Below are 24,412 nucleotides of genomic sequence, written 5' to 3'. Positions count from 1 at the left end.
CGTTGCCCAGTTGAAATTTTGCCAAATGAAAATCGATTTTGACTTTGACTCTGCTCCTGGGTATCTTTCTGTCTGTATCCGTGTGAATGACTGTCTCAGTCACTGATTTGTAGGTGTGAATCTGTGCTTTCCCCGTTACTAAACATTCATAAGAACGGTTCATAAAAAGGTATGTGCACTTGGTAAAAATAATATATATTTAAAAATACAGGCTGATTTACTGAAAAACTAAAATATTCTCTTGTATCTTTCCCTGAGGCAATCATGTTTGGCCCTTTTTGTGTCTATTTCTTTTAGTATTTAGTCCCATAACTCAAAAAATAATCATAAGCTGCCCTGGCCTGTGTGGCTAAGTTGGTTGGGCATCATCCATGCACTGAAGTGTTGCCAGTTTGATTCCGTGGTCAGGGCACATGCCGGGTTTCCTGGGGTTGGATTCCCGGAAGGAGCTGTGCAGGAGACAGCCCATCAATGTTTCACTCACGTCAATGTTTCACTCTCACATAGATGTTTCTCTTTCCTCCTCTCCCTTCCTCTCTGTCTAAAAATCAATGAAATCTTTTTTTTTTTTAAATCATAAGCTTATATTTCTGTTTCTTGTATTTACCAACCTTTAGAATCATGTTTTTAAATGAGTCCATTCACTCACACTACTGTCTCCATTTTCCTATAAATTTTTTGTTAATGAATTTCTTCAAATCTTAGATGCTATTGTATGACTCACCATTGTTATGTGTACTACTAAGAAAAAAAAACACATCAGGGCTAGTTATGTAGGAACCATCCTGTTGGATCCATCCTAGTTTCAGAGATGTTAAAATGTAGCACTGATTATGTATCTATTACATGCCAGCCACTGTTCTGTGTGTGAAGGATACAAAGATTTAAAAAAAAAAAAGTTAGTGGAGGATACAAAGATTACACTCCTCGACCCAGTCCCCAAAAGAAACAAAACAAAAAAAAAACACACCAAAAAGTTACTACCCTTATGTTTCTGAGAGTAGGGGAGATAACCCAGTAAGAAAATAAATATTGCATTTCATTTAATCTGAGGCATTTTGATGCTGATGCTTTTTAAATAATTCCAGAGGGTATCTATCCTTTGAAGGTTTTTCACCCAGTAGCAAGACTGCCATCTGGCTGACTAGTTGTAAAATGCTATGTGTAGATTGTGAGATGCTTGCTGGTTTCAATGGGATTAAAGTGGGAAGAATGTGTGTATTAGAATCAGTGAAATAATGCATGTGATTTAATGTTGGATAATAACAGATGCTAGGGGAATAAAAATAAAGCGGGTGAAGCAATAGTGTGGTTAAGAAAGGCCTGTCTGAGGGCTTGACAGTCGAAAATAATCTGAGATGCTGAGTAATGTCCTGGGATTATAGTTTTCTTAAATCTGTACATATATTCCTATTGTCAGGATTAGATGTACAGTAGCATACTCTTATAAGATGGAGCTACGTTCCAAAGCCTCCATTGGATGCCTAAAACTGTGGATAGTGCTGAACCCTTTATATATATTTTTTGAGTTGTTACCTATAAACATGTACTTATGATAAAGTTCAATAAGTTAGTTAGGCACAGTAAGAGATCAAGAACAATCCTATATAATAAAAGGCTAATAACAATACACTGCAATGAAAGTTATGTGAGTGTGGTCACTCCTTTCAAGGGATCCCTTGCTAAAGTTTCATCCTGGTGGTCAGTGTGCTCCCACAGGGGAACACCTCTCAGCCAGAAGCCGGGCTCATGGCTGGCGAGTGCAGCGGCAGTGGCAGGAGCCTCTCCTGCTTCCACAGCAGTGCTGAGGATGTTCAACTGACAGCTGTGGATAGTGCTGAACCCTTTATATATATTTTTTGAGTTGTTACCTATAAACATGTACTTATGATAAAGTTCAATAAGTTAGTTAGGCACAGTAAGAGATCAAGAACAATAGCTAATAATAAAATAGAAGAGTTCTAACAATACACTGCAATGAAAGTTATGTGAGTGTGGTCACTCCTTTCAAGGGATCCCTTGCTAAAGTTTCATATAGGCTCAATGCATTCTGGTACAATATCTTGCCATCAATCAGAATGTTTTCTATATTCCATACACAAATTTTAATGGCTTTATCATCTTAATTTATTATGCACTGTGGTTGTAACTTTTCTTTCTTTTTTTTTTAAATCCTCACCTGAGGATATTTTTCCATTGATTTTTAGAGAGAGTGGAAGAGAGAGGGAGAGACAGAGAGAAATATCAATGTGAGAGAAACACATGGATAGGTTGCTGTTATCATTCAGGTAATTCCTCTGCATTTTCTGAATAGAAGAACAAATTAGGATCTCTCTGATTGAATAGGGTGTGTTGCTGGCCAACTTGTTGGAGGGCCTGCAGTTAAGGTAAGGGGTGCTGAGCAGGGCCACATGCAAAGCTGTTCCATGAGTTAATCCCTCTATTTAAGTGTGCCTCACTATCCCCTGTAGTTCCTGTGTTCATGTTCTGTGATAGGTACTTTAATCTATATTTATTCTAGAAATTTGTTGAGATGTCATCTAATGATTCCTTTCCTATTCACTTTGGTGCATCACATACTTCACTGCTGTTTTATTGGGGTTTTCAAGTGGGGAGGCTAATACCTGTGCATAGTAAATCATCATCTTGGAAATCAGTTAATTTTGAGCAATAATTGAAGTATAATTTGTATGATGAAAAGAAATGTCTTATTTCTCTTTGGTCCATTTAGGTTTTTTATTTGCTTAAAAATAATTTTCTATACTTAACTTTTTATTTGGAGCCAGAGTATTGTAATTAGTCTATCATTTTGGTGGTTTTAGATTGTCAACAGTCTTGAGAATTATAGATTCCAAAATTACTAAGTCCCTTTGGGCTCCTCAGTACACAATATACCTCAAAGAAGAATTCATGGAGACATTTGGCCTTGCTGGAAAAAATTTGACAACAGCCTCCACTGAAGCTGGTCTTTAGATCCATCCGACAACAGCTCTCTGATCTAAGATACAGCTACTCCAATTCAGTCCGAGTTTAATTATATTTCATTGGAAGCTTTTTTTGGGGTTTTCAAGAATGATGATGTATGCCATCAGTCAACACTTTAAAGAAAAAAGTAAAGAAAGATTGACTTATTTCAGTATTAACCAAATATGCAGGAAAAGGAGATACAAGAAAATTGTGTTGATTTCAGTAACTATTTTTGTGGCTGCATACATTTCTTTTTCCTTCAGTTATAAGGGTCCATAATCTTTTATGCAAAACCCTTGCTGCTAGTTGTGTTTTGGAAGTAAAAAGAAGTCCAATTTTAATAAGGTAATATGATGCATATACTGTGTATGACACCCCCAGTGGGGTCTAGGGTAGCACGTCATCATGAAACAGATATTTCTGCAGGGAAAGATATTAATAGTCACAGTAAGTGGAGAAAGACATCTATAAATAGACTCACATTCATTCAGGTCTGGTTTTGTTACCAAGTGAATTAATGTAAATTTAAGTTTTAGAACTCTAAAAATGCATAAAAGAGATTGTCAATTTGTATTTTATTATTTTTTTCTTTTTAAAATTTATATTTTCTCTCTTTTTCCCTTTCTTTCTTTTATTTTCTTTCTTTCTTTTTTTTTTTTTTTTTGGTTAATCCTCACCTGAGGATATTTTTCCATTGACTTTTACAGAGAGTGGGAGAGGAAGAGACAGAGAGAAACATCAATGTGAGAGAGACACATTGGTTGGTTGCTTCCTGCATGCACCCCGACCAGGGCCAGGGAACCTGCAATTGAAGTACATGCCCTTGACTGGCATTGAACCCAGGACCCTTCAGTCCACAAACCGATGCGGTATCCACTGAGCCAAACTGGCTAGGGCTCTAGAACTTTTTTTTCCCCTCATTTGGTTTATGGTAGATATTAAAGCTTAAAAAACTGCAAAATTAACTGTAGGTTTCTCTTTTTGAAAATTATAACTGAATTAGAAAAATGGTGATGGGGGCTCATTGGTATATATCTAATATAATGAAGGAAGGCAGTAGGATCATTGAGATGCTGAGCAACTTACTGTGTTCCTTCATTAAACACACATACACACACACACACCCACACCACACACACACCACACACACAAAATGACTTGAAAAAGGATGTCCCAGGAAACACAGTTGTTAGGCTTGAAAGCCAATGTTTTCAAAATAATCTTTGACATATTGTACACAAATTTTGTTAATAATAATAGCATAATTTCATCTTTTTAAAAACAATTGATGCTTTAAAAGATATAATTTAGCTTATGAAAATAAAAGTTTTTTTTCCCCTCCAAATAGAATAAAGGATAATGTTGATTGTGTTTTTTCATGATACATGTGGATCTGAAGATTTGTAGACTTTCTACCTCCATCCACAAGCATCATTGATTTGAGGTGGGTAGTTTTGAGGTAGAAGGATCAAGCATACTTAGTGTATTCCTTTGGAAAAAACAGCATTTGTTACTACATTAGTAAGGAAACTACTGATGGGAAATTTGGATTTGTGTGTTTTCATAAATAAGAATGCATGTGCATGTGACTTGCTACTAGCAAGTATGACGGGGACAATGTCCATCACAGTAGCCTGAGATGGGGTAGTATCAAACAAAAGCACTACCTGAAGTTGCAATTTCCTATTTTTGGTGACTTGGGAAAGGCACTTAATTCTTTGAGCCTTTATTTCCTCATCTGTATAATTGGGGTAAGGAGTAAGCAATAGTTTTAGCTGTTATATATGGGTAGTTTTTGAGAGTTAACTTTTTTATTACATAAAAATTATATGTTCATTATGGAAAACTACAAAACATGGATAAAACACCAAGAAGAAAATAAAACTTGCCCTTAGTTTTATCTCCCAGAAATATAAGTCCTGAAAGTTTTTTTCTGTATCATATTAACAAAAAAATGGGTTGATAATAAGTATGGGTATGTAACCTGTGTTCATCAACACTATTTTGTGAACATTTTACATGTCAGACAGTAAATGTGCAATACCATTACTGAACATATGTTGAAGATTTCATCACTAACCTTTATGGCCACTTCAGTTTGTTGTGACTAAGGCTTTGCAGGTAAGTACAGCTACCCAATTTCTCAGAGGCCATAGAGGGCCATGACAATATTAGGATTTTTCCTCTGGTTAACTGAATGGTTAAATGTTAACTAATTTACTGGTTAAATGTTAACCACTAGATAAAGTTATTACAATTTTGCCAATTTTTGATGCCACTAGTAGCAGACGAGTATCCATTTCCTATTTGGATTAATTTAATTTTAATTTCTGAAGGTTCTTGGTCATTTTTATTATGCTCATGTTGCTAGCATAAAGGAGTAAAAAGATAAAAATTCAGGTTATAATCTTAGATTTCTGCCAATATTTTTGGTATAGGCCTACATGAAAACTGAGGTTTCCTTTAGCTAATATATTTAAATGGGCCTTTTTAAATTTAATTTTTGGCCGTCAGTGCTTTTGGCTTTATTGATCATAGAATTACAGCACTTTTACTAGTACTGTTGGGTCTTGTATCATCTGATCTAAACAATTCATTTGTAAATATATAAATTGAAACCTAGAGAGATTAAAATACTTGTGTAAGATGCAGGACAAGAGCCAACATTTATTTTGTGCTTATTGTGCTTGCCTGGTACAATGCTAGATGCTTTATAAACACTCTTAAACCTTATGATAACCCTGGTGGTAAGTGAGGAAACTTGAGGCTTAAAGTCAAGTCTTTTGCATAGGATTACTTAGCAGATAGATAAATGGTGAAGTTAAAATAGATTCTAGTTCAGTCTTCTTAGCATTGTGGTAAGGTTTTTACCAGTATTGCCTCATTTAATCCTTACATCAGCGCTGTTTTGCAGATATTATTCCGATTACCAGCTTTCATGAAGCAGGCTCACAGATACTGTTATCTCTTCTTGGGACTTGTCTTACGTAGATTGTTAAGACCTCTTTTTTCCCTTCTTTCTTAAAAAGCTACTCTCCTGCTTTACTCAGTGCTTTAACAATTTTAAAAGAAACTAAAATCTCTATGTAGATCTTTAATAGTCATGATAGAAACGTTCTTTTCATTTATATTAAGCACACATTTGTGAAACAGGCGCTATGTGCCAGGCCTTGGGCCAGATGCTGGGGATAGAGGGCTGGGGCGCTCAGTCCCTGTTATCAAGTTGCTTCCAGTCTAGTGTAGAAGGTAGACAATGAATACTACAGTATTGTGATACTTTAAATGTGATACACTAATACAGTGTAATAAGTGCTTAGCAGTAACCACATAGCGCTATGGGAGACAGAGACTACCACCCAAGGCCGGCTAGGAGCTTTGCAAAGGTTTCAAAGACATCTCGGGGAATTGGGGAGGTAGTGATGTCTGAGCTGAGTGTTGGGAGGTAAGTAGGAGTTGACATCTAAAGGAAACATTGGGAGAGGGTGTTGTCCTTGATGGCAAATAGGTCATTGAACTAGAGCCATATATATATATATATATGGTGTTTATATAGATGGTTGGCTTTTAGGTAATACGGTGTCTCAAGAATATTAGGTGACATAAGAGTGACATTAGTCTGGCTATTCTGTGGAGGGAAATAAGAGTAGAGGTAAAAACACTAGTAAGGACACTTGGGGAGTAATGAAATGACTCCTGAACTGAGGCAGGCAGTGGGAAAGGACAGAAAGTAGATTTGTCGGTTTAGGAAGAATAAAGTCTAAGGTGATTATTTCTATGACTAGGTGCCTGGGGAGAGATAGTGTTGCTCTTAACAGAGATGGATGGGGAAGGAGCAGGTTGGGGGACCCTACTCAGGGTTAGTGGTGTTAGTGCTGTTTGTTGGACTTCCAGGTGGAGATGTCAGTGGCAATTTGGAGTACTTCTCTTGAGCTCTGAAGAGAGGCTGGGATTGGAGAGACAGTTTAGGCCAGTGATGGCGAACCTATGACACGCGTGTCAGAGGTAACACGCAAACTCATTTTTTTGGTTGATTTTTCTTTGTTAAATGGCATTTAAATATATAAAATAAATATCAAAAATATAAATCTTTGTTTTACTATGGTTGCAAATATCAAAAAATTTCTATATGTGACACGGCACCAGAGTTAAGTTAGGGTTTTTCAAAATGCTGACACGCCGAGCTCAAAAGGTTCGCCATCACTGCACTGGAATAACCAACTAGTGTTGAGTGGTGTTCAGCTGCCATGAGACAGCTGTTCAGGAGAACCGTAAGGTAAATTAAAGCCAAGAGCTCAAACAGCCGGTCTAATTGGCCCGGTTCTCCATATAGAGTTGGTCTGTTTTGAGGGATTTAAAAATCCTTGTTCGCACCCTGGCGGCTACGGCTCAGCTGGTTCGAGCCATGTCCTGTTCACCATAGGGTGATGGGCTCTACTCCCGGTCAGGGCAAAATCCCAGGTGGTGAGTTTGATGCCCAGGCAGGGCCTACAGAAAGCAACCAATCACATCGATGTTACTCTCTCTCCCTTACTCTCTCTAAAATTGATTTTTTAAAAAATCTTTGTGGATATGATTAAAAATAACAATTTTAATAGAACTGTTTCTGCTAAGTCTGGTTTCTAAATCCCTCAAATTTAGAATGTATAGCTTTTTAAAAGGCTATAGGATTAAGTCTATCACCTCAATATTATACCTTGGATGGATTTTTCCCTAAGCACCGATATCTTCAACAGATTATATTCATTGAGCAAGCATTTATTAAATACAAATAATTGCCCCGTCCACTTTTTTTATATATGCAGTATCATAATCTTTGGCAAATTTTATGGAAATGCAATTAATAGCCAGAAACTAACTTTATATAGCTCTTTCTAGGTATGTTATTATTTCGCCAACTAAGAGATCATTTATAATTTAAGTCTCTTAAGTGGAATTGCTTAATGTAACTCTGTGGGGTTTTGTTTTTAAAATATTTTATTGATTTCATAGAGGAAGGGAGAGGGATAGAGAGACAGAAACATTAATGAGAGAGAAACATTGATCGGCTGCCTCCTGCATGACCCCGACTGGGGATCGAGCCCACAAACCTGGGTATTTGCACTGACCGAGAATCAAACCGTGACCTCCTGGTTCATAGGTCAATGCTCAACCACTGAGCCAAGCTGGCCGGGCCTGGGAGGGCATTCTTTTTTAATATATTTTTATTGATTTCAGAGCGAAGGGAGAGGGAGAAAGAGATAGCAACATCAATGATGCTCCCAACTGGGAATCGAGCCCACAACCCTGGGGCATGTGCCCTTGACCGGAATATAACCTGGGACCCTTCAGTCCGCAGGCCAGTACTCTATTCACTGAGCCAAACCAGCTAGGGTTGGGAGGGCATTCTTAATTAGGATAGAGTATCAACTACATTTTTTTCCTTCTATTTATTTTTGTTAATCCTCACCCAAGGATATTTTTTCCATGGTCAACTACACTTTATAAAACTCTCTTCCTGTCTGCAGTTGGAATATTGGTTCTTCTGTAAACATCTACAGTAAATGGGTATGTTTTTTGACTTATATTCAGTGTGCATATTTTTAGTGTTAGATGCACATGTTGAATTTAGGTGAAAACGCAGAAAGATCTCCTTATCTGGAGGTAGGAATACCTTAGGCAGGTCAGTCACACTGAACAAATCCAGTTATGGAATATAGTCAAAGAGGAATGCCCACCGGCCCCTGGATTCCTGTGTAAGTTGCTCTCTGTTCCTGGGCATTGTCAGTTGCTCCTCTGCTTAGGTGAGAGCTGCAGCCAATTCCTGTGTGTGGTTTAGGATGTCAGTTCTGCAGGTTTCTGCACTTAGATCACGTACTGACAGTTAGGTCAGGACTTCCTGCAGCACTTTTAATGAATGAAAAATAATAATGCAGTTAGAAAACTGACAAGATTTTAACTTGTTCAAGATGTTAACTTGCTACAGGGCCTTGGTATTTTGGCAGCTTATGTGGCCCATAAAACTCACTGACTCACAGCTTCTGATCAGGTGTGATCTTAGGAATTTTTTCATTATCCATCTAACCTTGGAAATTGGCAGATGATAGGGAAGACATCTAGGAATGCACCTTTTAGAGATTATAAAAGTGTCATTTATTTATTTATTTTTAGGAAAATACATGATATTTTACATAGCATTAAAAAGGTAGAATGGGTTTTTGGGGAGACTATTTGGGGAGTTTCTTTAACAATGACCCAAACAGTCATTATTTATACATTGTCTATGTAGAACCCTCAAAGAGTTCTCAGTGTCCTGAGGTAGCTAAGTACGGACTTGTATGATAAGTGTAACATAAATGTGCAAGAAGCAGCCGTAGTATCCAACTCTCCTCCTCTTTCCCCTTGAGCCAGGGCATATAAGGTTAGCTTTCATTTGCAATTTTAAACACACTTCTAATGCTGATTTGTATCTTCCTAATATGTTCAGTAATGTCAAAGTTACAGCTTTAGGAAAGAATCTAATGGAACAATGTATATTTTTACAAAATAACAGCGGTATAAGTAACTAAGAACTTGAAATCACATTTCAGCTGGTACCTTGGGTGGCTCGAGGTATCACACATCAATAGCATATCCTACTCATCCCCTTTAGTCCACTCCTTGTCATAGCTGGTCATGATTTTTGTGGAAGAAGCCAGCGTACTCCAGTCATTAGGTGCACTCTCCTCATTGTTTTGGCTCCTCGTATTTCCTGTTCTCCACAAGGTGCTGCGCAGTATCTTTCACTTGTGGTTTAGCATTCTGGATCTGGAACCATGTACATTAATTATATCCATTAAATCAATGAAGTAAGACACAGAACATACAGTAAGTAGCCCGTGAAGTTGGAGTGATATTACGTGTCGTTGTGTTTGTGTGTGTCCAGTATCCTTGGTGGGCTGTCTGGTTTCTGGGAAGCACATGTTCACTCCCCTGCCATTGCAAAGTACCACATTATGATATGAGATTTAAATATTAGACAGTGGTGAGTAGAGTATTTTGTAATTGTTAAGTAATTTGAGCCAGTAGCTTTTGTAAATATTGTGGAATACATAAAATTTTTAAAAAATCATATGTATTATGATATGTATTCCTGCCCAGCTCTGGTCATTTATACAGTGGGATAAAATAGTAGCTCCTCCACAAGCATTGATTCTGTTCTGTGGAGTTCCCAGCTAGGGCCAATTGTTGCAACGAGGTATTCTTTTTTGTTATAAATTAATGACTACATGGGATTTAAAAAAAAATACTTGATTTTCCCCCCCCACAAATCTTCAGTGAAAGGTTGCCATCTTGTGATTTTTTTAAAATAAAGGATTTAAGCAAAATCTGATATGACTGCTGAGATTTTATGAATATAGTTGTTTTATGATACCAAAATGAGTAAGACATGAATACTATTAAATCTTTTTATATTTGTTTATCCCTTGGACAGATATGTGCACTTTATTTTAATATTACAGATTTTAAAAATTTCTATTAGTTATTAAACTTTTAGCCCACTCAAACATTAGTAGTATAAATAATCTACAATTGCAGTTTTAATTAAGAGCAGATATTGAAATTTTTGATATTAATTTCTAATTAATAATAGAATTATTTGGATAAAAATATACTTTTCTTTAAGGGGTAATTATTTGACAAAATATATCCAAAGGAACCTTAATTTTATAATAGAGAACTCCAGTTAGTAAAAAGTGATATTTAAAAGAAAAAGAAACCCCAATTTAGACCTAATTTTTTTGGTAGTTAATAATATAAGCTGAAATAATTAATTTTTCTTCAGACTATCAGAGAGACCCTAATGTATAGTTAGGGAAGTCTTAAAAGTCACCTCCTATGTAAGGAATGGAAAGTGCTTGCAAGCTTGGGGTCAGTTGGTTCTTATATCAAGGGAGTTTCTATATGATACCAAGTTACAAAATTGCTTTTTATAATAACTTTATTTTCACTTGTTTAATCTCATTTTATATCTTGATTTACAGCTCCTATTCATCTTGGTTTATAATATTCATTGTATTAAAAATAATAAAATTTATTTTTCCAAAACTGTCTGAGAATCATATGTACATGCCTGCATATATGTCTCCTACTAGTACATGCCGACGCCCCCACCACCACACCAGAGTTGGTTATTAAACATTTACCATCATACCATTGGGTGGAATCCACACAATATTTTAACCATGAGAAACTGAAAGGTGCAGTTGGGGAACTTAGTGGTAAGACTGTAGGAATAGAACCCAGAACCACGACTGACGTTGCCTCCAGGCTGCAGGCCCCTCTGTGTGTTTGACGGCAACGGTGTAAGATGCGATCGCCGATAAGGAGTTAGAAGAAATTCCCGTTTTTGTTTTATTTTGATTCCTCCCCCTCACTGCATCTTTACACAAGAAGAACTGAGTTGTGATTTGACTAATAGATTAAGAAATATATGTAAAAAAAGAGTCTTCTTACAGAAACATGTAATTCCTTTTAAGGAACAAGGAGCACATGTGTTCTTTCTCAGAGATAACCAGGATTCTGGTGCATTGGTCCCTGTGGACTTCTGTCAGGGAAATTCCTGAAAGGGAAAGCTGTTATCCACCCAACACTTGAGATACAATGCTCCTGAATTGCTCCTCTGATTTTAGCAGGTTAGGGCAGCTTTTAGATAAACTGCCTCTTCCGTTTCCCCCTAAGCAGGGCGGGAGAAGGCCTCAAGTTAGGGGTAGAATTTGATGTCTTGCCCTTCTTCACTTGTCTTGCAGTTACGCTAAGAAAGAATCTGATCTTAATGGAGCCCAGATGAAGCTCCGAGAATATGAAGCAGCACTGAATTCTAAAGATGCGGCCCTGGCTACTGCGCTTGGTGACAAGAAAAGTTTAGAGGTAGAATTGGAGGATCTGAAGGATCAGATCGGCCAGGTCAGTAACCACTGCTCTTGAACCATATTCGGCAGAGTAATTGCCTTGGTTGATGGATTAAGTTTATTTTGTATTATTTTTTTATTTAAAAAAATTATTTTGATTATTTTATGGCTTATCTGATGGCTTTAAGGTAGCTAATGTTCAAAGCACCTCCACTCTTTAGTCATTGTGTCTTGATCATGCTCCTTCTGCTTCTTGCTCTCAAAGCCTATTTCATTATCGTAACAAAATGTGAGGTAGGAAAAGAGAAGGTGTCATACGGTGCGCTGCAGACAGGAAAAGAGGAAAGTGGTAGCTACATCTTTGGCTTGAGTTTTGAAATGTAAGTCAGAAGTCTCTGTTCATTTCCTGTTGCCAGTTACCAGATTTGAGAGGTGTTTTGGCGTGGCACTCTGTGGGTGGGACAGCAGCTGAACACACAGTTAAGGATCAAGGTTATCGGGAGGGACTCTCATACACTTGTAAATACATAGAAGTTGCAGTACTTGGTTGGATTCAATCCATCGATAGCAATTAAGTTTATTACTATATGGTTGCTGTATAATGCCCATCAATTCTTTTTCCTGATGTTAGTTGGAAGTCTCCTTGACTGCTGCCAAAAAACAGTTAGCTGATGAAACTCTGCTTAAAGTGGACTTGGAGAATCGCTGTCAGAGCCTTACCGAGGACCTGGAGTTCCGTAAAAGCATGTATGAGGAGGTAACTGTGTATAATTTTTACTTCTTCAAGGAATGGAGGGATCCCAAAAGGCTTTGTTATAACTTTATATGTAAATAATGGGAGAAATTTTGTTGGTAAACTTTTCGAGGCACTGCTGCTAAAAGGCTGCGTATGAGAAAACAGGTATGATTTTACTTCATCTGATGTATAAAGGCTTAGTCACAGCAGTTAATTACTGTTTAAGCATTTGTATTACTGCCTCACAGATTACTCCAAAACTTAGCAGCTTAAAACCACAGGCCTTTATTATTTCACAGTTTCTGGAGGTCGGGATTCTGAGAGCTGTCTCACTGGATGGTTATGCTCAGGGTCTCTCATGAGGTTACAGTCAGGCTTTCACCTGGGCTGGAGGAACTGCTTCCCAGCTCATTCATGGGCTGTTGGCAGGAGCTATTAGTTCAACGAGGGCTTCTCCAGAGGGCTGCTCACGCTGTGGCTTCTCCCAAGAGTGGCGATGAGGGAGAAAGTAAGAGCAAGACAGAGGCCTCATTATCTTCTGGAAGTTACTCCCAGAAGTGGTATATCTTCACTCTCCATCTCACACTCCAACCATGACACAAGGTGTGACTACCAGGAGGCAGCAACCATTGGGGGCCTTCTTAAAGGCTGGTACCCATAGCATTTATAGCTATATGTGTATATTTTAAGGTATCATTTACAAGCCTTACCTTCTGTGGTCAAACCTTGGGGGTTGAAGGCAGCAAGTGTTGCGAAAAAAGAAGTAATAAAATTGGAGAAAGGGGAATGTATATTTCCTCCAAATTGAAGAGGGTTGGCATGAACCCAGGGCAAACATGCAGTTAAATAATGAAATGTTTTTAGAAGTAATATAATTTTGAAAACAATAATTAACAATGATTTGAAAATAGGAATTTATTGTATAAGTTAATTTTTTTTCATTGTAGAAAAATATTGGAGATATGGCCATTTTTATAATGATAGAGTATTAAAATAGGTATTATTGGGACTTAAGTGCTCTCCCAAGCATTCTGACTTTGGGCAACTCTTGAATTGTTTTTTCAGTTTAAAAATGAAATACCAATACTTGCTGTTTTTTTCATCAAGGAGTAGAGAAGATCAAAATGGAATATTGTGTGTGAAAGCTCCTTGTAAACTAGTGAATGCTACCATATACTTGTTAACGACAGTTTTGCTTTATAAATGGAGATATTTTTGTATTAGGTTGATGACATTTTTGTTTTGTTTTGTTAAAATTGTTTGTAATTTACCACTACTTATTCTGATGCTGTGCGTGGACTCCTTTCATCTCAGCTTTGTAATCTACACCATTGGGGAACATCTTGTTAGTTTTTGCCTTCTTTGAGAATGAATTTAAAATATTCCTTTTTTTTTTTTTACATGGAAGATATAATTCTATTCCATAAGTATACCTAATTAGGAACAGTTAAAGGGGCAAGAATGGAAGGAGAAAACCAGAAAGAGGAGGTAGGGAGGCAAAGGGCAAAATTATTATTATGTCTCAACATTTGCTGAACTATACCTTTCATTTGCATGCTTTTCACTTCATTAAATAGATGTGAGCCCTGAGAGGTTAATAGCAGAACTAGAATTTTTGAACCTGGTTTTCTGGTTCTGTCCAGTGCATTTTCCTCTGCAAAGAAGTGTTAAAAGAAAGATGAGGAAAGGCATAGGAAAACACTTGCAGTAAGATGATACAGGAACAAGAACTTCAGTGGGTTATATCCCCCTCTTGTGGCCGCTTTAATTATTGTCATTAAAGAACGATCTGTTGTATTTTCAGAGCTGGAAGCTGGAATGGAAACTTGACTCTCAGGCTTGTGTTTCTAGGCATTCTAGTTTTGGACAGTTGCTTAAAACATAGAGCAAAGGATTATGCCTACATTCTATTCTTTAACAGTGAATTGTCATAAGTACTCAAGATTGTAAAGTGCTAATTGTTAAGGTTCTGTATCAATTGGTATTGCTACCTCAGCAGCAGCTCTTACAATTACTCATGTAAATTAGCTTGCTCTGCCCATTGTTGCATCTTAGTATGTCTAAGAAAAGAGTTTTGTTATGTACAAATCTTCTAGTTGAAGTTGTCCGCACAAGTTTAACTTTTCATGTGGATTTTTCTCAGAGGTGTCCTTAGGATCATCAATATGACATTTTAGAAAAAACGATTACTATTAGGTGTACATAGTTTTGCATGATTGTATGGTACTTTAGTATGTCTCCCAGGCCGTTCATAGCTGTGCTACTGAAAAGAAACAGAATTCTCAGGGCTTGAGATGCTGCCATTTCTGTTATTAGTTTCATCCTTGAAATCGTCTCATTTGAAAATGAAGGCAAAAAGCTATACTCACATGCCTGCTAGGACAGATGCAAGGGTGGGTGCCTACACTTCAGGTGCCTCTGATGCCACTCACACTTGTACCAATGCAGCCATGCTGAGCAACTTGGTTTTATATCACTCTCCCCTCCCCCCACAGGAGATTAATGAGACCAGAAGGAAGCATGAAACTCGCTTGGTAGAGGTGGATTCCGGGCGGCAGATTGAGTATGAGTACAAGCTGGCCCAAGCCCTGCACGAGATGCGCGAGCAGCACGATGCCCAGGTCAAGATGTACAAGGAGGAGCTGGAGCAGACTTACCACGCCAAAGTAAGAGTCGCCTCAGGGGGCAGGTTCAAACTCTGAGCCATGGCCTCAGTCACCTGATGATGTTTGCTCTGTTCTAGTTTTCTTTTTCTTATTTTAATTTATTTTTGTTGTTGAAAGTATTACAGATGTCTCTCTTTTTTCTCTAGTGACCCTTCTCCTCCCCCACCCACTACTCCCTGGCCTTCATCACATGCTAAATAAATGTTACTAGAAATTATTAAAAGAAAGTAGGATTATTCTAATTTTATCTGAGATGAAGGTTTATCTTTTTGTTCCACTGATCAGTCATGTCATGTCATAGTAGTAAAACCCAAGCCATCTGAAAACAGTTTTCTTTCAATAACAAGTGCTAATCACGCCGTCCTGCGCATCCGTACAATTGTAAACCAGCGCTGGGCTGCATCTTGCTCTGACCTCCATGGCATCCGTGTACACATATTTGGGGCTTTTTTGAACAAAGGCCAAATGGAAAGTCTGATATTTCTTCCTCTGCCACTATTATTAATCGAAAAAATATTATAAAATTTTTGTATTAGCAGAACATGCAAAAATCCATCAAATCACCTACGAGTACAAGCTTTCCTAGGAAATGATTTTACCCCAATGTGGTAAATGTTACATGTTTTGATTAGAAAGAATTATTAGTGAAGATTTAGAAAATTAGGGTCATAGAGGTATTGAAAAATAATTCTTATTGCATGGCCTTACACTGTTCATGTGCTTTTAGTCCATTTTATGATGCAGCAGTTGGTTGGTGGAAGGGAGAGGTCCTTTAAACCCCATATTCAGTTGCCCAATACTTGTTCAGTGCAAGGCATTGTGCAGGGCAGTGGAGGAGCCAAAATAAGGATTGGTCCGTCACATAGACTTCGGCCTCAAAGGGAGCCAGGGGAGAGGCGGCGTACATAAAAGCATGCTGAGCACATGCAGAATAAATATGGGCATTTGGAGGAATAGGATATTGAATTACCTGAGGAGCTGTTTGGTTTTTTTTGCTTCTGAAAGGAAGTGTTTCTATCTGGTTTCAAGTACCTTATCAATGAGTGCTTTCTGTCTATTTTCTTTAAATTCTGTATTATTTGGTGGGTTAGAGATATGCGATGCTTGTTTTCCTACCATGGTTAAATTGCTACTGCCCAGTCTCCTTTTAGCAGTATTATCTGAGACATTAGAGATATAATGGACAAAATATTGGAGTGATACACGTTGGGCAAAGACCCAGGTATGTGAGCATTGTTAACGCTCATCCATTGAGACAGTTACGGTAACTTTTCCTGTGTCAGCCAACTTCATGATGCTCTTCCTGTTTCATCAACCAGTTACCAGCAGGGCTGAGGTTTGAAATGAAATGCCTTGAGGTGAATCATGCTTCCTCATTGGTTTGTTCCATTTCACATAGATAAGGCTGACTATCGCTTGCTTCTTCTTTTAGCTCGAGAATGCCAGGCTCTCGTCAGAGATGAACACGTCTTCTGTCAACAGTGCCAGGGAAGAGCTGATGGAAAGTCGTATGAGAATCGAGAGCCTTTCGTCTCAGCTTTCTAATCTGCAGAAAGAGGTAAGTCCGCATCTTCCCCTGAGAGGAACTGAAGATGAACTTGAAGCCACCTCCACCAGGGTAGTTCCCCTGGCTTTGCTCTGCCTGGTGCCACTTTTCAGAGAGGGTGGAGTTTGTCTGCGTTCACAGTGCTGCCCAGGTTTTTTCATTTTGCGTTGCTAAACATCCTCTGAGCAGGACCGTTATTCCTAAACTAGAGGCCTGATGCACGAAATAAGTGCAAGGGGCTTGGCCCTCGAAGCTTGCCTTTGCCCTGGCAGCCCCGGCTTCGTCTGGAAGGTCGTTCAGCTATCCGGTCTAATTAGCATATTATGCTTCTATTATTATAGATTAGTAGATTAATCTGTTGCTCACCTTACTTACTTGGAAAGTAACCTCAGCTTCTGTTTTCCTTAAGGGAGGACATTTTGTTGTAAACTTTCCATATCAGATTAAACTTTATCTTATTCTTGATTAAACTTTGCTTTACTTTTTCTTTTATTTTAGTAAAATCTTTTTCTTGATTATAAAACTGACAACATTTATTGCAGGAATTTAGAAAACAAAGCAGACAGTGACTTACATAAAATAAGGTAATACAAAAAATTAAAATTGAAGCTTTTATAGTGCCTATATGTGAACTTTATTACTGACACCATAAATATAAAAGTTATTTTAGACTTGTTTTGTCCTGGTAGTATTTTGAAGTTTTCATGGAACAGTAAGGCTGGAAGGACCTTTGAGTTCGCTCAGCCTGACCACAGACCTAGGTGAGTTTAACAACTCGCCCAGAGACTGCAGACTGATCAATGGGTTTCTTTCCTAGTTTCCAGTTTGTTTGTTTTTAAATGTTCTTATTGATTTTTAGAGAGAGAGGAAGGGAAAAGGATAGAGAGATAGAAACTTCAAGGATGAGAGAGAAACATCATCAATTGGTTGCCTCCTGCACGCACGCCCCCTACTGGAGATCGAGCCTACAACCCAGGCATGTGCACTGATGGGGAATTGAACCAGTGACCTCCTGGTTCATGGGTCGACGCTTAACCACTGAGCTACACTGGCCGGGCTTTTTCTTTCTTTCTTTTTTTTTTTTTTTTTAAAAGTATGTCCAGTTCTTCACTTTAGATCTCAATCTCTTCAAAGATTTTCTTTTAGGAATTTAATACTCTTTTTTCCGTTACAGCATCTTAACAGGTACCTTTCCAAACAGGCCTCTTTTTTCTTACTCTGACTTGACATTTACTACTTTTTCTCCATTTAATAAATTACATTCCAGTTGTCCCTTCTCCTTCAATTTTACATTTCCCTAGCTTTTATTATTCATGTTTTTGGCTGCTGTTTAATCCACTTGACTGTGCCCATCAGTTATGTGCCCATCCTTGCAAATTTTTTTGTTAACTTCAGTTTAGTAGATTTTACTGATGTTAGGCAGGGCCCAGGGGATTTTTGGAGCTAACTCCTTAGGGAATAGGAGAGGAGCACATCCTTGAAGCAGAGTAAGTTTTACATTTCTCTGTTGGTTGGCGGGGAGGGGTGATCCTTTCCCTTGTTCATTACTGGTATCAGATTTTATGATAAATAATATACCTTGAGGAATATCTCCATTCATTGATAAATTTTAGCCTTAGAAAGATCATCAAAAAGGAAAACGCCATTTCTCAATATTTTCCTGGTGTACATCTTAATAGTATTATTATTGAGTCATATCAGTTTCATCATGCTGTTTCTTAGGCCACAGAATTTCCTTTCAGTTATGACTCATGTTAGTGAAGTACTTCTTAAATTTTATTTAGAATGGACATAGCCTTTAAAATGCTGACTTTAGAAAATATTTTTAAATACTACATGTTAGCAGTATTATGTACTGGAATTAGGAATTTTACATATTGCTTACAGCATTTCTCTCATTTCTATCTAGACTTTTTACTTTGGCCAAATTAATTTGTTGGTCAGAGCCTCTTTGTATGCAGGCGTGTCCAGAGGCACTTTGAAAGCATGTCTAATTTTTGTTTTTCTTACACCCAGACTCTGGAAAACTGCTGTTGCAACTAGAGTATAATAAACTAGTGCAATAAATTGTTACAAACTATAAAATAAAATAAAAAACAAGACCATTAGAGGTCAGTCATAAAATTTTAGAGTTAGACGTGGGATCTTACAGATAATTAGGCCTCTTCACTTTCCAAATGTGGATACTGGGTTAGTGAGTGCCCAGGGTCTCCTAAGCAGCTAACAGCAGGATTGGGAGGGAGAATCTAGGCCTGCTTCTCATGTCCCGTTCTATGTATTTCACTACATAACAGATGCAGTGCAGCTATTTAAAATAGAATTTAAATATTTCTATTTAAACTACAAAATGATTCAGAATAACTTTAAAACCTTTTTATCCTACATTTTGATTTTTCTCCCCTAAGGAACTCTGGAGCATCAAAGGCAAACACATAGGGGCGTTTCAGGGTTTACAAATCTGGGCGCAGAGGTTCTCCCTGAATCTTGGCTACTTTATGTCTCATCAGCCCCTTTAGATTCCACCTTGTTGTCCGTTCTGTCTACCTCCCACATGGAAATAAGGTGAAGAGATTCATCGAAGAAGAGACATTTTGGACTAATGTATATTTTTCTTTTAGAGGAAAGATCATATAAGAAACCTGAGAGGAAAAAATGTATTTCTCAGTTTATAGCCTTTTTATTTTTTTTTGCAAATGCATCTAAGTGCAAGCTCTCAGAGGCAGGGATTATGTTTGGTATCACTATTATGATGAAGGCCTGCTTCTGATACGGAATTTTAGATGCTGCTCTGAATTGTAATTAATTGATTGATTGGTTATTTTTTAAACAACTTTTTTGGGGGGCGTAATTCTAGGTTTACCGAAAAGTTGGAAAGATGGTCCAGACAGTTCGCCTGTCTCCCTCCCCCCGTTGCCCCCATTGTTAGCGTTTTGTTCATGGTCAGAACTAAGACCTGACAGTAGCTAGACTCCAGACTGTTTGGGCTTCACTACATCTTCTGTTACTATCATTTTTCTGCCCCAGGGAACTCGTCTCCCCAGTCTCCTCTGGTCTGGGACAGTTTCTCAGGCTTCCCTTGTTCTTATGACCATGACAGATTGAGGAGCACTAGCAGGCATCCTGTAGACTGTGCCCCAATCTGGGTTTATCGGGTGCTTTTCTCCTGATTAGCCTGGGTAATGGGTGTAGGTGCCCTTCTTGTTGCATCACATCAGGGACGACGTGACATCCACGTGACATCCCTGGTGTGACATCAACCTTCACAGTTGGGTAAAGTGGGGTTTGCCAGGTTTCTCCACAGCCAGATTACCGTTCTTCCCTGCCCACACTCATTCTCGAGCTGTCAGGGGTGAAGGGCAGGGATTCAGCCCCACATCCTGAGGTGGCCTGTCTACATTTATTAACTGGAGCTCTGAAGTAGAGGTATAGTTCTTCCTTATTGGCACATTTATGTATTGGCTCACATCAGGGTGGACTCATGGATATTTTATTCGTTGGGTTATGATCCAGTACTACATTATTTTACCAGCTTCGGCCAGTAGGAGTTCTTCGGGTGGGTTGCCATGCCCCCCACTTGGGAGTACTTCTTTACTTCCTGGTGCTCTGAGGTGCTACAGGCTCATCTTGTATCTTCCCTGCCCTCACCTCAGGTCTGCCATTTCTCCCAGGAGCCCTGGTTCTCCTTGCTGGAGAAGGGAACATGCACATGAGACGGAGCTCCCTCCTGCAGGCAGAGCTAGGTCATCCATGAATGTATGCTAACCTGTGTTTGCACACTTATTTGTCTACTTGTATTTATGTTAAGCTAAATACAAATTCATACTGATGTCTCTGACTCCTACCCTGTACCCCAGGGTTCATTTTAGGCTCCCTTTCTCGTTTATCTGTAATTTTTCTCTCTGAGAGTAAGAAACCTGGTTTCTTCTATCCTGTTTACTTGCTTGTTGAAACCCAGTATACATATAAAGCAGTTTCACAATTTATTACCCACTCCCCTGTGAGAAATAAATCTCCCTTGTAGAGCGCAGTGTGTCTGCACAGTGTAGCGCTCCTTTTATCTCCGGACTCCCAGGGCCTCAGCTGTCCGTCAGTCTTTTTGAATTGATTGCCTTTGCCACTTTCTGAGGCTGCTGAGATGAATTCTGTCTTGGAGCAATATAGAGGAATAATTACCTAGTGAGCCACAAGGTTTCTAGGATGAACTTCCTGGTATAGGATGTATAATTTCTCATTTTTAAAAATACCAAATGTGAAGTTTTTATATTTACAATAATATCTGGCAGAGCACACTGTGTTGTGTAGTCTTTGTGGGCTGGGTGAGCACAGCAGTCCCACAGGGGCACATTCCCTAAAGGGACAACCAGAGTCCCTGTACAGTTCCCCAATAGTTCCAGCAACTCTCAGACATACCCACCCCTGTGTGTTCTTTTGTCAATAAGTTTCTTACCTTTTAGCTCTTTACTTTTGTTGATTTATACTTCTGAGCTAAAAGGGTTGTAGGGGAGCCGGACGTGACTTTCATGAAAACCATAGTTTAGAATTCTGTTTTATTTGGTCAAATACAGAAAAATTATAGGTATGTTTATGACATTTGATGGCTATATCTTTTTAAAAGGCATTTCCTGCGGGCAGCACTTTATATTGGAGGAATTTTGGTTTTTAAATTCTTAAAATCAAAATCTCTTGCATTCTAATGTTAGACATTCCTTAGGGTTCTATTTGCTCCCTTACCCAGGCAATGGTTCGTGGTTTAAAATAGCCGCCTGTGCTAATGTGGGAATGTTCCTCGAAAGTCAGTGTGTTCCCTTGAATCTGCAGTCTAGAGCCTGTTTGGAGAGGATTCAAGAGCTGGAGGACTTGCTTGCTAAAGAAAGAGACAACTCGCGGCGCATGCTGTCTGACAAGGAGAGGGAGATGGCAGAAATCCGGGACCAGATGCAGCAGCAGCTGAACGACTATGAACAACTTCTCGACGTGAAGTTAGCCCTGGACATGGAGATCAGCGCTTACAGGAAACTCCTCGAGGGCGAAGAGGAGAGGTGAGCAGCCTGCTTTTTGCCCCACCCTTTTTATTTAAATAAGAGTAAATAGGGTTGGGTTATATTTTAAAACAAGGTTAACTTTAAATATTTTTTCTGTCATTTCTTTTAACACCTAGGTGTTGAAATGTTCATAGTAATAGAACATATTTCTATCTCAGCAACAAAAACTGGGGCTCAAGCAGTCTATTATTATTATTATAAATGCTGAACTGTGTCAGGATGAAGTCTTTCCTTTGAAATTTAAAATGTTTTGATAATTTAATAAGTTGTAAAATATCAGATTTGCTGAAAGAGACTTTATACTTATTTTTCAAATCAGGATTAGTGTATAAGTCCTTTTAACACCTATTCTCAGAAAAAAAGTTCCAATGGAAAAGCATCTGATTTAGAATAAAAAGCCATTCAATTTCAGTATTGCATACATTTGTGATTATAATTTTGTAAAAAAGAAAATGCAGGCAGGACAAGATTTTAAAAAGTACAGTAAATATAACAGTGTTTGTGTAGGGTGATGGTCGATGGGGCGAATTCCTCTCGTTTCCCAAGCCTTCTGCATTATGGTTATATTCAGTTCCTGGGGAGAACATTCAAATTACTGTTACTCTAAAGAAAAATGATGGTGGAGATCCTAGCGCAGAGAAGTTCATCTTAGTTAGGATGTGCACCGGCTTGGTCTCACAGATCGCCAGTCATGGTTTGCTCTAGAAATGCACCTGCAGGGCTTCGATATCCATTTCTAAGGCAGGAGGGGAAGTGTGTTTCATAAGCGGAGCATTGTTTTCCTGTATAGATTGAAGCTCTCGCCGAGCCCTTCTTCCCGCGTGACAGTCTCACGAGCATCCTCAAGTCGCAGCGTGCGCACAACTAGAGGGAAACGGAAGAGAGTGGACGTGGAAGAATCCGAGGCAAGCAGCAGTGTTAGCATCTCTCATTCCGCCTCAGCCACCGGAAACATCTGTATCGAAGAGATAGATGTTGACGGGAAATTTATCCGCTTGAAGAACACTTCCGAGCAGGTAAAAAACAACGCCCCCTCTGTTCCCCCAGCAAGACTTTGCTGGTTGGTGGGCTATCTTACAATTGTAATAGCTCCTCAGCCTTTACTTGGGTTTAGTGGTCTTCACCTACATTCATGAAGAAAGTATAAATGAAACCAGGAGGGGGGAGAGGAGTTGGTGCGCTAGGTGGTTTGAAGATTTTCTTCATTAGCCCTTCTTTACAGAAGAGCCAGGGCTTTTGTTCACTCCTTGTCATTTTGTCACAGTGCCCTTCCCAAGGATGGATTATCATTACTCCCTACCCTTGCGAGATTTCTGAAAAACTTGGAGTGTGGGTGTAAATGGAGGGCATTCTTTCACAGCCATTAACTTCATGAAAAGAAGGAAATACGAGCCAGACTTAGATATTTGCTCTCTAAATGAATGAGTGAACGAATGCTAATGCATCTGGACCACTTCTGCTCACATTTAATCTGCAGCGTTGTTGAAGTTGCTGTTCTGATGAATGACGAAGCCATATTTTCTTTTCTTTTTTTATCTCTTTATTTTAGAGGGAGGGAGAGAGAAGGTGAGAGAGGGAGACAGAGGGAGAAGGAGAGGGAGAGAGAGAGAGAAACGTCGACGTGAGAGTGAAACATCAATTGGTTGCCTCCTGATTGTGCCCCTACTGGGCATGGAACCCAAAACCTGGGTATGTGCCCTGACCGGGGATTGAACCTAAAACCTTTCGGTGTATGGGACGATGCTCCAACCAAGTGAGCCACACTGGCCAGGGCACCATATTTTCTTTTTATAATAGGAAAATATGAATCATGGGAGTCAGCCATAAAGCTAGATTAACTTCCTATATAGACTCATTGGTTTGATTATTCCATGACTCTCTGTGCATTTGAAGTGACCTTGTTTTATTTTCTTCTCTGAATAGGATCAACCAATGGGAGGCTGGGAGATGATCAGAAAAATTGGAGACACATCAGTCAGTTACAAATATACCTCAAGATATGTGCTGAAGGCAGGGCAGACTGTTACAGTAAGTGATTTTAGTCATCAGTTAACTTCATTGTCTTACCTAAAAAAGTAATTCAGGAAAATGATTGGCTTAAAGAGAAGCATTTTAGAAACGGGCATTAAAACATTTTTACGTTATTAGGAAATCACACATGCTGTTAAAGAGTTTAAAAGTTCTGTGTTATTGAGAGCTGCAGTTGTCTATTAGAAGTGAAAGAATTGACCTATGAAGTCTTTCTATTTTGTCTACATGAGTAGATGTAAAACAGCTGTCCCCTGGCTGACAATTGTAGCCCAGGGCACTTGAGGAGATACTGCTTGGCATAGAGAACCGTTAGGAAGACCATCTATTTATTATGCTGGGACCTGCCTTACAGCGACAGCCTTTAGTCTCAGATGAGCATCAGAATCCGGGCAGTGTTTAGTGTCCAGGCCCCACGCACCTTAGCCACCATCTCTAGGGCTGAGATAGGGACTACTTACGTTCTCAACAGAAGTCATTAGGTGATAGGCTCTTCAAGAGCCACTCCTTTAAACATAGTATTTTACCAAAAAAAGTTACACGTGGCTTTTACATAATAT

General features: G+C 38.7%; 1 protein-coding gene across 1 annotated transcript in view; it reads left to right on the top strand.

The window, feature by feature from the left end:
- Nucleotides 1-24,412, top strand: part of LMNB1 (lamin B1) — a 36,220-nt gene that overhangs the window by 1,864 nt on the left and 9,944 nt on the right. The window contains exons 2-8 of the mRNA XM_006081078.3: nt 11,733-11,889; nt 12,466-12,591; nt 15,066-15,236; nt 16,669-16,794; nt 21,601-21,821; nt 22,615-22,840; nt 23,748-23,852. Coding sequence (XP_006081140.1) covers nt 11,733-11,889; nt 12,466-12,591; nt 15,066-15,236; nt 16,669-16,794; nt 21,601-21,821; nt 22,615-22,840; nt 23,748-23,852 — 1,132 coding nt within the window. The remainder of the gene's footprint in view (nt 1-11,732; nt 11,890-12,465; nt 12,592-15,065; nt 15,237-16,668; nt 16,795-21,600; nt 21,822-22,614; nt 22,841-23,747; nt 23,853-24,412) is intronic.

This window comes from Myotis lucifugus, unplaced genomic scaffold (assembly GCF_000147115.1).
Source record: "Myotis lucifugus unplaced genomic scaffold, Myoluc2.0 scaffold_0, whole genome shotgun sequence".
Taxonomy (NCBI): domain Eukaryota; kingdom Metazoa; phylum Chordata; class Mammalia; order Chiroptera; family Vespertilionidae; genus Myotis; species Myotis lucifugus.
This window is presented reverse-complemented; position numbering and strand designations above follow the sequence as displayed.